General features: G+C 42.0%; 1 protein-coding gene and 1 long non-coding RNA gene across 5 annotated transcripts in view; one reads left to right on the forward strand and one right to left on the reverse strand.

The window, feature by feature from the left end:
• Positions 1-2203: 2203 nt before the first annotated feature.
• LOC118172555 lies at positions 2204-7394 on the reverse strand. The gene is made up of 2 exons (XR_004753754.1): positions 4364-7394; positions 2204-2295 (listed from the first exon to the last, which is right to left on the reverse strand). It is a non-coding gene; the product is annotated as an uncharacterized LOC118172555 (long non-coding RNA).
• A 68-nt stretch (positions 7395-7462) lies between these two features.
• The window catches only part of SLC12A4 (solute carrier family 12 member 4), a 50287-nt gene continuing 43519 nt past the window's right edge, over positions 7463-14230 (forward strand). For 2 of the 4 annotated variants that reach the window (XM_035336533.1, XM_035336535.1), the window contains exon 1: positions 7463-7825. In XM_035336533.1, the coding sequence (XP_035192424.1) occupies positions 7561-7825 (265 nt within the window). In that variant the 5' untranslated portion in view covers positions 7463-7560. The remainder of the gene's footprint in view (positions 7826-14230) is intronic. The other 2 variants (XM_035336534.1, XM_035336537.1) reach the window with 2 other exon arrangements.

Below are 14230 nucleotides of genomic sequence, written 5' to 3' on the forward strand. Positions count from 1 at the left end.
TTTTTTTTTTTTTTTTTTTTTTTTTTTTTTTTTTTTCTGTTTGCCATTGGAAGCAGCAGTTTGTTTGCCCTTCACTGGATTTACACATATGGAAATGATCAACTTACTTCAGATTCTGAAAACAAAACACGTCTAATCTACAAACACGCACATAACACCCCCCTCAAAACAAAACAAAACAAAGTGGCTTTCAAATTTGCTCTTGAGATTTGTTGGATTTCATTCACAGACCCAGAGTGGTATGGTATGTTAGTGGATTTCCTGAGCTGCACTCAGGATAGACTGTGACAAGGGATTATGTTTCTTGGATCATTTTGGAAGGCTTGAGTCGGGGTTTTAGGAACTGTATTTATTCTTTAATCTGGTTTTATTTTTTATCTTAATAGATTACTTACAAGCCTAACATCTACACAGGACACCGTGAGATGGTGTGGGTGTCTGGTGTTCCTATAATTTGCCCTTTTTTTCTTTTTTTTTCCTTACCTTTTTTTTTTTTTGAAACCAGATGAACATAAAATCTTTTATTAACCACATTTATTTATAAGTTGATTATATAATTTATATCAGAGGAAAACCAAAATTCTGTGGAAAAAGGGAAGCATTTTTGTCTCAGTTCTGTATTTCATAGGAGTCAGATTCTCTAGTGACAGTGTCTGTCTCTTGGTCTAGTATTACAGATGAGATCCTCACAGCCTGTTTTACTTCCTAGCACTCAAATTGCACAGGCGCCAATTCTTTCCCCAATGTTTATGCTGTTTGAGAAATTATTGCCACTTGTGATTTTTTTTCATTCAAAGCAAAATCAACAAACAACCCTTATGGCACGCATCATATCCCTAAAGCTGTGACCCTAGAGAAGATCTTAGACTTGGCTCAGAGCTCCTGTCATGAAAAATCTGTTGTAAAAGTTGTAAAAGATGCTACATGAAGTTCCTCATTTAGTTTACATCACAGAAATGTTGCTGTTTATAAGCAAGGCTCTAGCCTTGATGACCAGAACTCAAGTGAGAGGATGCTTGATTTTGCTATTTCTGTTGATTCTCCCCAGGTTGCTTTGTAACCTTCACTAGGATAATCCTCACCCCTGTAATGGGTAAGTAGTTTTCTCTGAAATTCTTCCTCTGCATCTGGTCTCAGTATTTTTATAAAGCATGTCCTCCACCCGTGAAGTCCACAGTTCTGCAATGAAAGAAAAACAGTGCCAAGAAAGCATGAATTCAAGTTCCACTGTGTTTTTTTCTGAGAAACAAAATAGGTTTTAAAATGTCTAAGATTAAAATTTAAGTTGAGGCAAGTTTTGCCAGACAAATCAAATGAAGGTGCCTTTCGTATGAATAAAAATGTTTGCAAAAAAAAGTTTAATACAGCTTTGAAAAGCCCGTTTGGATTAAGTTTCCTGAGTATCCTCCTGTAGACAAACTCAGAACATCTAAAGAATCTTGGGTAAGCCTGTGCTCAGTTTCTTCTTTGAGCCTTTTATTAAAAATAAATAGATCATGACAAATCTATCCATGCTAAAAATGTAACTGAATTGAAATATGCTCATTAAAGAAAAAAAAAGAAAAAAAAGAAAAAGAAAAAAGAAAGAACAAAGGAAAAAAATGCAACAAACCCTGAATAGTATTTTTCCAGCATCTTAATCCTACCCCAAAAATTACTGCAATATTTAGCAGTTTTAGTAGAGAAAAAATTGATCCAGCTCTTCTTATTTGAATGTACAGAATCTGCATTTGAGGGGAAAAAGAAAACAAGTTGGTGATTTTTCACTGCCTAAAGATGAGTTTAACACATCTTTGTAGAAAATGTCTATTTGATGCACATAATACAGTTATGAGTAACTTTAAAATGTGAGGTGGGAAGAAGTTTCTTGAAGTAAATAAATTTTGAATATAAGTGGCACCATAGTGTCCTCTGGTGGTCTTTTAATGCCTAAGCTGTGGCGTATTTTCTAGGAGAACAGCATCATTTTCAGTTGCAGTTATGATACCAACTCTTGTATAAATATAACGTGACCTTTTCTTGCCTTATCTTCCTCCTGGAAATGGCATGTGGAGGATTGTACGTTGCATCTCCCATAAACTCTTACTCCTGTGTCCCCAGTTCTTCACACATGGATGTACATACATATTGTGGTCCTCTCCAAAGGGCCTCTCGCAGTGACTGCTCATCTTTGTCGAGGACGAACTAGATGCCAGTCGTTGTCGGGGAGAAACCTTCACAGCCAGGTTGCCAGTTTCCGGCCTGCTTTGTTCATAAAGCTGGTTTGATCCTCGGATGTGGAGGAGCAGGAATGTGCTGAAAATGGAAGTTCACTGGGGTGAAATCCTGGCCATGAACTTGCAGGATTTCTCCCAAGCCTCTTGTTGGGGCAAGCTGTACCTTGGCAGTGCCATGTATTTTGTTTTGCTAGTTTTTCTGATGGTCAGCTCTGGGCTACTTGTCACCCAATTTTCACTTAACAGGGAAAAATCCTTTTAAACAATAAATAATAGTTACGGACCCACTGTGCATATTCCAGCCCAACAAGAAGGGGAGCATCTGAATTCCCTGCAATAACTGTTTAAATTCCTTGGAGCAAACACCATCATAGCCCCAGTAGGATACTTCTGGCTTGTAGTTGAGCAGCGTTTACAAGATTTAAATATCTGTGTTTGTGTTTTTAAAAAGTCATTGGCTTTAAAACTTGCAAGAATTTAATTCTTCCAGGTGTCAGGGCTTTGTGCCCTAGCTGTATGGGAGATAATCTGAGCAGGACTTCAGTTATCCAAATTGTTGTTGTTTGTTTATTTTTATAATTGTTAGATCTGTGCTGTGTATAAATCTGCAAGTGTGTCCTCTAACCAAAACTGTATTTCTGTTCCAGCTAGAATATATTTTTTCTGGGCCGCTATCCAGCTGCTAAATCCATGATCTAGGACATCTCAGAAATACTTTTCATGACATATGGTTTAGAAAATTCCTGTAGTTCCAAATACAGGTTCAGAGCTTGTCCCACTGACAACGAAGAGGGATGCACTATACTGGTCTGTATTAACAGAGATACAGTATGATTGTTATTTAAAACATCCCAATGCATGTAATTCTACTCAAGGAGTTTTAGGTATTTTGGATAATGCAGTTATGGATGTTCTCTCTCAGGTTCTAGGCCAGTACATCCTGCACATGTAGCTCTAAGCAGGCTGTGTGTTTAGCCTGGGGACACAAACAAGACTCAACAGCAGTGTCAATAATCGGGCAGGTTACTGTACCACTGAGGCATTTCAAAGCTTAATTTAGAGAAAGTTCATTTAAATTTTCTACAAAGCTTTCTGTGATATCACATTGCTACAAAGCAATCCAAACAGTGTTAGAAGTTATACAATTTTACAGATGAATTTAAAAACATTTCATCATCTGAATTGTAATTGCATGCCATGTTTCTTTTTATATGATGATAATTTTCACTTGGCCTTGAGTTTCCTAGCTAGAAACATTTATTTATGTATGCATTTTAATTAGGCATTTCCCCATTAAATTCAGGAAAAAGGGAAGGTAAGAAAAGTTGTCCTCAAACGTAGTTTCAAATGCTGGGTCTTCTTATCCTTAAACAAATTGCAAATCATTTTCATTGTCAAAGAGACAGAACAGTGGTACGTCTTGTTGTTCAATTGAAGTTAACATGTATTCAAAGTCTGTAAGCTAACAGTACTCCGGAGCTCATTTATAAGGGTCTTCCAATGCATGTACTACATCCCCTTGTGAGGAATAAGTCAGGCTATTCGATAATGCTGATATTAATTCTGTGTTCATTTTCTCCTAGGATGACTATAGGAGCACCACACCAGAACCTGTGAATTGTTGTCTGGCAGGGACAGGATAAAACACTTGTAAGTTAACTGCTAGGGTGGTGTGCAGCCACTATCTCATGCTGGGCTGTAAAATCCAAGCTGCCTGCCTTTTTTTTTTTTTTTTTCTTTAATACTTGAGTGGTATCACCTGTAATAAAAGGCGTTCAAGGTATCTTGCTTGCCAGCCCTGAGGATTTATAGCAGGGTCTTCAGCAGTTTACTGAACTACCCTTCCAGAACACTCAGAGTTTCTCATAAAACTTTTTTCTTTGAGTTGAATAACAGTTTTTATTGTGGAAGCATAGTGACCTTTCAGCTGGAAGCTTACACCTGCTTGAAGTAGTAAATAATTACACAGTGACTTACTACATAGGGAATATATAGTGGCTCTGCTTATACAGTTTGTAAATAATAATTTCAAAAAGCAGTTCTTGATGGTTTGTCACAGAGGAAATGATCATGAAGTTGCTGATCTTAAGGCTGCTGACTTCACTGATGCTGTTAACTAGAGTACCAAAATTCAGGCCTTTTCTTACCTAATGAGACCTGATTCTGCTATGCCGGTGTCAACATTTTTCCCAGTGAAACCACCAGACTTTTTTTTCAGCAGAGCAATTTTTCTGTTTCATTGAGAGAAGGAAAGTTAATATTATTCTCTCTGCACTTTTTTTGTTTTTTCACTGACCAGTGCGTACCCAAAAGTGTAATCCCAAATTCTATTTAGCTTTGTTGTAAGCAGGTAATTTTCATCCCTGTTATTTAATGAGAGATAACAATATCGTCTCATATAAATGCTGTAGAATTCTAGATTACCTTGTTTCATTCCAGTTCATGTTTGCATCAGACGACTTTAAAGTTTGCGATGGCTATTCATACCATTTAGAAGTAACAATCAGTATTCATACTCAGAAAAAAAAGTCAATTATCCAGCTTGAAATTTTTCTCTTGCAACCCAAATACCAAAAACCAAAGTTGATACAGACAGATAACTTATCTTTAAATATGGACTGTCTACAAGCCAGAAGAGTCATTGTCTTTAGACAAAAGAAATGTTTTTGCTTCAGTGAAGTTGAATAGTTTCCTAGGGCCAAATTCTCTCCTAAGATATTTGGATACAGTTTCCATTCCAGAGAGGGGAGTTGGGAGTGTGTGTGGAGAAGCTTGATTTTTTTTTTTTTCTCATGGGGTACAATTTCAGTTCCATTGATTTCGTACTAAACTAATCTGTAGTGGCCAGAATGCATTTTGGTACCTAAAGACAGACAGCTCCTTGCCAAATCTGCTTTCAAATGCAAGATGAGGAGAAAGTGCCCAGTTTAATTCTTCCTCCTGAATAAGTGACTGCAAAATCCTTAACTCTTCAAGCGTGCTTCTTATAATCCCTGTCTTTTTTCTAGAACAGAACTAAGACCAGACCCTTTCACTCAAAAGCTTTAGAAAGTCGAAAACAGGAAAGAAGACAGGAGACTCAGCATGAACTAAGTTGCTTAATGGTAAATTCCCATCATGCCTTTCTATATAAAATTCTTTGTTCCCTATCAAGTAGTATTTTTTCCACCTGTTTTCTTGGTGGACTCTAGATTATTTTATCATACTTACAAACACTAATGAGACATAAATCAGCCTCAGGGTGTTGAACAGAAAATGCGACTTTTTGGTCAATTGTTCTGCATTCTTGTGAGAGAAAAAATATTGCTGGAAGTAAGACAGTGGACTAAGTGGCACACCAGTGTGTTTCCAGCCTCTCAGTGGTAAGGCTTCTAACATCAACAGAAATGCTTTCTAAATTCCCAAGATTGGTCTACCTTGCCCACCTGCAGAAATTGTTAGTAAACTTCACAGACCTCAGTGCAATCATATACACAGATGTACTAATTTTAGGGCTACTGGAAAAAAGAATCTTACCCTTGATCAAAGAGATACTGAGTTTTGAATAGAAAAAAATCTTTTGTTTCTCCCCCAAAACTATCAGGGATTTTATTGATACACGTGGTCACATGAATATAAATCGTCGTCTTCCTTAACTGAGCAAAAAGACACAAGTAAATTGTAGGTTATATGAAAAAAAAAAACAACAAAAAAACCACAGAAGTCTTAGAAGTCTTTCCACCTGTCTGGTCAATGCTAGGAGGTGTAATTGTTCTGGCTTTCCCCATAGGTGGTCTAAGTGAACTGAGAGACCTGTAACCCCTTGGCAGCAGCCACTCCACAGCACGGATCCTCCTTGTTTATTTCAAACCCAACCTAATTAAGAGTAGACCTATTAGTTGTGAACAAAGCACTTTCCCTCTTGGTTGTTTCTCCCTTGCTCATTCCACATTTTTCTTTCCCCAGGTGACCTGGGGGTTGCTTTGTGAAAAAGGTGGGACAAATTCCAAAAGCTAGAGTTAAGGTTCATCCGAGTACAGGAAATACTGAAATAGTCTCCTCCTCCTCTGTTCTAGGGCTTATATCCCCCCAGAGACTCCCATACATTTTGGGAACAAAACTTCCATCAGCACTGGATTGACTTGTCACTGTACACAGATTTCTTGAATAAGACTTATTTGTAATCAGAAATCTACAGAATTTGTTTGAGTTAATAGTCCAGAGAAAAATGCACAAACTGTTCTCTAGAGCTTTTTTCCTCCGGTGATTACATAATGCATTAAGAAGGGATCCTTTTATTTTCAAGGCTAGCTTTCAAACGCAGACAATAAATAGCATTATCAACTATTAATTCATCTTTAAACGCCACGCGAAGGCTGCCCTATGCAAAACGAAGGCCAAGATACCCAGCCCTGGCGCCAGTGCTCTTTCAAATGTTAAGGCCAAATTGAATTTTGCTCCCTGAGGGACGAGGGGTTCAGGGGCAGGCACGCCCTGGGCTTTACAGACCCTGCCGCCACCCAGGCGTCCAGCGGAGCTGCGGGGGGGCTGGCAGACCCCACTGCCCCCATTAGTGGGACATAACAATGGGGCAGCCCTGGCTCCCAGGCCCTGTTTCAGCAGCAGGGCCACACTTCATCTGCCCCGGCAGTCTGCTGCCTTAGTAACTGTCTGCTTTGCATGTGGTTGGACATACACTCGGTCCAGCTGGCGTTCAGCTCTCCCAGTGGGAGTATTTCGCTCCTCGGCCCCTCCAGCCCCTTTTGTGCAGTCACGTTTCCCGTCTCCCTCGGGCTTGCCTCCTTATTTCCGAACGTTTTACAGCCAGAGCAGGGAGCAAGGCGGAGAGAGGCAAGCCCAAGAACCACCCCGCTGCCACCCCCAGCACAGGAAGCGGGGACAGGGACAGCTGCCGCATCTGAGCTTGGCGACAGCTCCTGTAAAGGCTCTCGATGTGCTTTCAGTTAAGTCGATGCCTTTAATTAAGCCGGTGCCGATCGGCTGAGGACCGGGGCTTCCCACCCCGCCGACCCCCGGGCCAGCCGCCGCCCTACCCTCATGGCTCCCGCCCAGCAAATGGCGGCCAGGCCCGGGGGGCGGTGAAACCCCCCCCCCGGTGCCGAGCCCACACCGCGCCCCGCCACCCTCGGGGCCCGGCTCCACTCAGGACACCCCCTTCTTCTTCTTCTTCCTCCTCCTCTTCCTCCTCCGCGCCGCCCCCGGCCCCTCCTCCGCGCCCAGCCCTCGCTGCGGGGTGGCCCCGGCCCTCCCGCCGGCCCCGGGGGCGGCGGCCGCCGCTCCGCCTCGCTTCGCTTCGCCTCTCCTCGCCTCGCTTCTCCTCGCCGCCCCGGCGCTTCGGAGGGGAATGGGTGGAGTTGAGGAGCGCGGTTTCCTGAGAGGAAGTGACCGCACGGGGCAGGAATGCGCCGCCGGCTCCGCGCCGCGTCCCGCCTGCCTGGCCGCCGTGCCGCGGGGAGCCCCGGCAGCCATGCCGCACTTCACCGTGGTGCCGGTGGAGGACAAGCACCGCGCCGACTACGACAGCGTGGAGGGGCTCAGCTGGGTGGACTACCGAGAGCCGGCCGCCGCCCCAGCCGCCGCGGACTCCTACGACACCGTCAGCTCCGACGGTGAGCGGGCAGGGCCGGGCTGCGGCTGCCGGGGCCGGTGCCGGTCCCTGGCGGGGCGAGCGGGGTTCCCCCGCCCGGCTCCGCCTCGCCGCGGCACACAAAGGCGGCCCCCGGCTCCTCCGGCGTTGCCAGCCCTGGAGATCCTCCCTGGAGATCCTCCCCGGGTAGATCCACCCCCGGGATCCACCCCGGGGGCTCCCCCTCACTAGTCTGGGGCGCAGCGGGGCCGCCGCCGTTATCGGGCCTCCCGCAGGCGATGAGGGTGCGGGGAGATAGGCTCCGGTATTTCCAGTCTCGGAGAGAGGAGGGATAGGAAATGCAGCGAAGGCTCCGCTTTTCCTGCTGCTGTCACCGCAAAGAAGGCGTCTGGCCAGCGAGGTCTGAAACCGGGCCCTGGATGCTCCAGCAAGTGTGTTGTGGCGGGGTGGCTCCTCTCGGGCAGAGCTTTTTGTTAGCGGTGAATGTATTCCGATTGCAGAAGGGAGCCGTGTAACTGGGAAGGGATCGGGGGCGGTGAGGAGTATGTTTTTTGTAATCTAGGTAACTGGTGTCAGTGCTCAGCCTGTCTTGGTGTTTTTCAGTGTAAATGCACTGAGTGTTTCCAGCGAGCAAAGGAAGAACACTTAGATGTGGAGAGCGGAGTGGTTCTTCTAAAAGGTTATTTCAGCTCTTTGCGGTGTCTGTTATGTTTTTTCTGCTTTGATTATGTTTAGTCTTGTAGCCTTTGGGAAGAGGATCTTCCCATGGGCTCAGCACGTGAATCTGACTTGCCCTCTGTGAATCATGCATGATTCTAGGCAACAAAAGAAAAATCAGTAAACACCTGGCCTGCTCCTCCTTGCCTGTGCAGTCAAACCTTTCATAATGCAAATGTTACGGGATGCACAATAATCCCTAAAGAGAGCCTGTGCTATTCAGGCCTGCACTCCACGAGGAGAAAAGGGTTGTTTTGCTGAATGATACTCAGATGTTATGAGATCAATATCCAGTTCCTAGCTCAGCATTCTCTTCGGTTCTGTGTGAATTTGTTCTCCAATCTCCAATATGTACCTTGACTTTTTTTTTTTCCCCATAGTTCTCAAAGGAATTTTAGATTTCATATAGACCTAATGTCTGTTATGTGATTTTTTTTTTTTTTTTCTATCATGCACATTTTGGACTCATGAAAGGCAAATGTCCTTCCTGACTTGTCAGTTTTCACAGACAAGTTGAGGTGCTAGCCCTAAAGGCTGTGTAGTGCCTTGACTTCACTTTATAAACAGGTGTATTGGAAGTCCAGGTTACTTAACATATAGCTAATGTGTATGACAATAATAGGTTATTTTTACCCATCTGAGCAAGTCGTTTCTCTGCTCATTAGTTTTGGCTGGTAAGGGGGACTTGTGGAAGCTGCTGCCATGGTGGATAAAGGAAGGTCAGCTACAGCTGCCTGTTGTTTGGATATCAGAGTGCCAGTAGGGTGTGGGCAAGCAGCGCATTTAAAGATATTCAGCTCCCTGTCCCAGTCTGTTGGTACTTGGCAAGCTCTGGTCTCTGCAGCACACTGAGCCACGCTGCTGGAAGTTAGCTCAGTCTCTTTATTTTAAAACTGATAAATATCTGGTAACATCTCTATTAATGTACAGTAGTTAACTCCTATTTCTGTTTGAACTATTACTGTCTTCTATTTTTTAATTTACTTTCACAGTAATTAAGTGTTGTTTCATATCCTCAGGGTATGCGTATACAGATACGTTTCTTACCTACCTGTGCTGACAAGAGTGTTGCTCCCCAGTGCATTTTTGATCTCCTCCTAGGTTTCCTGGGTTTATGGCTCTGCACAGGGGAATCTGAACTTCCCCCACCCTGTGTTATTCTTGGTGCTTCCTTCCGTATCCTATGCAGAGAGCAGGAGCCTTGCTCGAAGAGTCGAAAATAGGACCTGGTAGGGATCGGAAGCTCCTATTGGAGGCCAACTATCTCACAGCTGCTTAGCGCCTGCAAAGTGGAGCGAAGAGAGGGACCTTCCAGAGCCTTCTGTGGCAGCAGATTGAGGGACTCGTGGTGGGACTGGTTGATGTTGGTGATATCTCTGATTCTAGATAAGGTAAAGTTTGATTTAAATGCAGGTTGACAGTTCTGGGTTCTGGCCCCATCAAAGTACACATGATTCACGTTGGCACTGCAAGAATGCACACAGAGCTGCCCGGACAACACCAACTGCCCAGTCTTTATCTGCAGTCAAATAGTGCCAGTCAGTATAAGGGACTGCTGAATTTTCTTCATGAAAAGTTTTAAGTGTCTTGCTACTCAGAACATTATTTCAAGATGTTTAAAGACTTCTTTGGGTTGCTCAGTTGATAGGGGATGGTTTAAAGTGACTGAGTAATGATATGGCCCTTCAAGCCTGTGATTTATCACGGTAATATAGCCTATAGCTGGTCTCTAGCCGTGTGCAAAGTAGCTCATCTGTTGTTCAGATACTCCTTGCACAGTCTCTTAAGCTTACAATTCTGATGGATTCTCATTTCCCTCTGACTTTCTTACTCCAACCTTTTTCATGGTCTTGTCTTTGATTGCTTTTTCTCTGAGTTCTGCATTATTTGGGATATTAAGTGATGTGGTGGCACCTAAGCAACACAGAGGTGAAGGCATTCTGCAATAAGAATGTCTCATCAACCCCTTGCAGAAGATGATACTGGTCAGTGCATAACAATTCACCCTTCCCAGATAGCTTCACTGCTTGCTTGTGAATAAAACCAGCATTTTTCTTCAAAGTAGGTGCTTCTTACAGTCAGTGCTTGTAATAGAATTTGACATCTTCCATTTAGAAAAAGAAGCACAAAGAATTATCCTGTGGTCCTATGACAAACACGTGAACCCTGCATTATGGTTTGACAGGGATGAGAAATGTGAATTTGGCATCTCTTCAGTCTTTGAAACAATGCAAGCGTGTTAGCTTGGGTACACAGGGTAAAAAAAGGGAAGGGGGGACTGAATAGTGGTTAAAAACCCTACAAAAAATAAATTAGCTTTGCTTTAACAGGAATCTCAGCTTTACAGTGATTGCATACCCTGCTAATCTAAGTGCAACAGTGTCATGTGGCCCAGGGGAAGTTATTTATCCTCCTGTGACTTTTGTTTGTGGAAATGAGACACTAATCAGCTTGGTGTCACTAACCAACTTTGATCAGCTGCCACCCTTGGGTTTTGCCAATGAATTGCTCTGCTTATGTTCCAGTTATCACATGGCTTTCTTTCAGCCCACAGTTTTCTAACTAGACTTGAGACCTTTTCCTCATGCTTACAGTCTGCATTGGTATGTACGGCGTTCTTGTGCAGCAGCAGGTTATGCTGGTCAGTTTTAATAGGCTGGCTTTGAACCAGAGAAGATGGATAAAGGATGTTCTGCTGTGAAAGCAGTGAATTTTTACTTCCCAAGTCACTGTTTTTTAATGTGGTAACTGAATAGTGAAGGTTTTAAGTTGTTTGAAGTTGAATTGAAGCTTATATAAAGTATATCTAAAGATAGTTTTAATGGAGATGCATAAATCATTCAAAAATCCCTCTGCAAAGCTCTTAATTCTTATACATAGATGTTTTGGCAAAGTCCAGAGACAAGATAAAATTATTCAATAACAAATTAGATATTGCAGCTAAATAGCAGCGATAAAAATACGTGTCCAAATATATTTTAGGATATCTTAAGTTCAAACCAGGACTTGTGCTAGTAGCACTGTGGGTAAATGATGCTGTTACAGTAGACGTAGCAGTATATTTTTGCATAAACTCTGTAACACGTGCATCCTCTGTTATTTCAGTTGCCTCTAAACTGTAGAAAGAAGTCATGCAAGAGGGGACCTGGGGAGGAGTCAAGGCAGAAACTGGTAACAGTTTGGGAGAGAAGTCACATGAGAAGAGAAATACACCAGTGTTAGTCATCTGTCTTCTCTTTGTTCACTGATGAAAATGATACAGATTTATCTGTATCTTATTCAATCTAATTGTATTTTGATGGGGAAAGGTGGATTTTTTTTTTTTCCTGTTCTGCCAAGCTTTGCATCACATTTTTCCCTGTGTGTGAATTTGGAGATTTTAAAGGTGTTCCATGAGTGCTGAATTTGTTCCTTTTATTTAAAGGTGGTTTTGAGATACTTTGATCTGAGTTATTACCCTCTACTGTTACTATAAACATAATTAGGATACACAGCAACATTATAATTGGAAATGCAGACCCTGAAAGGAGTCTTAGCAGCAAAGTTATCCTTGTGAAGCCCAGTATTTTTTTCTGCTTGTGCAATTGGCAATTAGCACAATTCAGATAGCAGTGCCAAACTCCAACATGCTTTTTCAGTATACAGGTGCATAGATAAGCGGACTGTTGCTTTAGATAAGGAAAGATAAGCACGTGGAATGTGAAAAATGAAAGTGGAGAAGTGCTTTGTGAGATGTTTAGCTGTGTATAACCCTTGGGTGGGGGAAGGAGATTGCAACCTGAAAGCAAAACCATTTTTCTGAGATTTGCTGCGAGATCTGGTGTGACTTGTTTTCATGGAGTCCTTGGTGGATACCTCAAGTTTCTTGATCTTTTTTAGTAGTGTGCAGTCTTGTCAGGTTTAATTCATCCTTAAAAATGCTTGCCAGGGAAAGAAAAATGTTAACATTACTGCATGTTAATTTTGCTAAGTGTGTTTCTCATACCTCCAACTAGTGATTAAGACAGAGCTGGTGAGGCAGCAGCTGTCTGGCACTAGGGAGACCTTGGTGCTAGCTGCCGGCTGCCAGGAGACTTTAAATATAGAAAAACATAGCCCTTTTTGTGGGTTCTCTGGTATTTGAGTTATTTCGAAAAGCTCAGCGAAGGCTATGTCTAAGCAATATGTCTAAGCAATATGTCTCAGTAAGCTGAAGGCAACTCCTGTAGCTGTGTGTGGGTCTGTAGGTCACAAAAAATGAGTTTTTTTTTTTTTTTTTTTTTAAAAAGCTACTAGCTGTCTCTTGTAGCTGCTGACTTTTTTGTGCTTAGGAGAGCACCTGTATCAGAAGGCGAAGCAGCTGTACATGAAAAGATGTGGATTTTCTGTCTTAACTCTGTCTGCAAATGTTTGCTCCTTTTGTCTTGCTGAGCTTCAAAATAAGTCTCAATGAAGCTCTTTTTTTTTTATTTATTTTTTTAAATATGCTGGAGCTGTCTTTTATTCAATTTCTGCACTCTCCTAAAGGAATTCAAAACAGGTTTAGGGTTTCCTCCATTGTATTTGTGGTATCTGTCTCTCTCACATGTAAAACTGATCTGTGTTTTCTATTCAATTTGCCCTTGCAAATTTCTGCAGTGTTTCACTTCCTTTAAGAAAATAGAGACGCTTCCTTTCTCCCCCCGTCCCCGGCTACAGCAAAATGAAGGAATATATTTTTGCATGCTCTTAACTGTAAAGTTTAAATTTGACTTTTGCACTAAAGTTACATGTGGAATGGTGACTAAGTAACTTTGCAGCTTCATTGAGGAGGAAATGTAGCCAAAGAGCCATTTGCTGAAGTTGAAGAAGAACAAAAACTTGAAAGAAAATCACTATTGGTGAACAGTGCTTTCTTTTTAAGTGTATGTAAGAGAATGGGGGACACACAGTGCCACAGAGAGAGCAAAGCTGCATTTGGTGAGTTTTTCCCTTCCAAGACCAGGTTAAAAATTGACATCTGCTCTTGACTACAATGTAAGAAATAACTTAATATGCAGACTGATTTTGTATTTCAGCAAAATTGCTATTACCAATGCACTGGTGCAAGACCTATTTGATCAAGGATTTTGCATCTTTAACCCATTAGGTAAAAGTTTTTTTCATTTGTTTTTGGAAATACTTTTTTTACCCGTAGCTCATGTAACAAAATGCACCATTTTAAGATATGATCCGAAGTCTATTGGAATTACATTTTAGGAATGTTTGTGTTGTCTTTAACCTTTGAATCAGAAATTTTGGGTGTCATACTGTACTAAGCTGATTTGCATTTTCACAGATAAGAAAGTTTCAGTATTTTTGCTGTTTGATTTTGTGAATCCCTTTTTTTACTTACTTGTTTTCAATAGGCATCTGTTTAAGTGATGCCAAGTGATCCCTTAGTAGTGAGTAGTACTATCTTTTGTTCTTTCAGCTGAGCTGCTTTGGATGATTTCCTTCAGTATACTTGGATTTTTGTCACACATGGAGAACTGTGCATCTTTCATGCTGACTGCTGTAGTCAGTGCAAAGCCGACAAAACCTTTTTGTGCATGTAAAATAACAACACCATATACGAAAAATATTAGCAATATCAAATATCTGAGATATATTAAATATGTTGTCTTTAAATATAAAATATTTACATGACCAGGAAAAATACTGATCTTATAATCCATGTGTGGTTAGCTTCTCTTCAGGATTTTGGATGTGA

This window comes from Oxyura jamaicensis, chromosome 11 (genome assembly GCF_011077185.1).
Source record: "Oxyura jamaicensis isolate SHBP4307 breed ruddy duck chromosome 11, BPBGC_Ojam_1.0, whole genome shotgun sequence".
Classification (NCBI taxonomy): Eukaryota; Metazoa; Chordata; class Aves; order Anseriformes; family Anatidae; genus Oxyura; species Oxyura jamaicensis.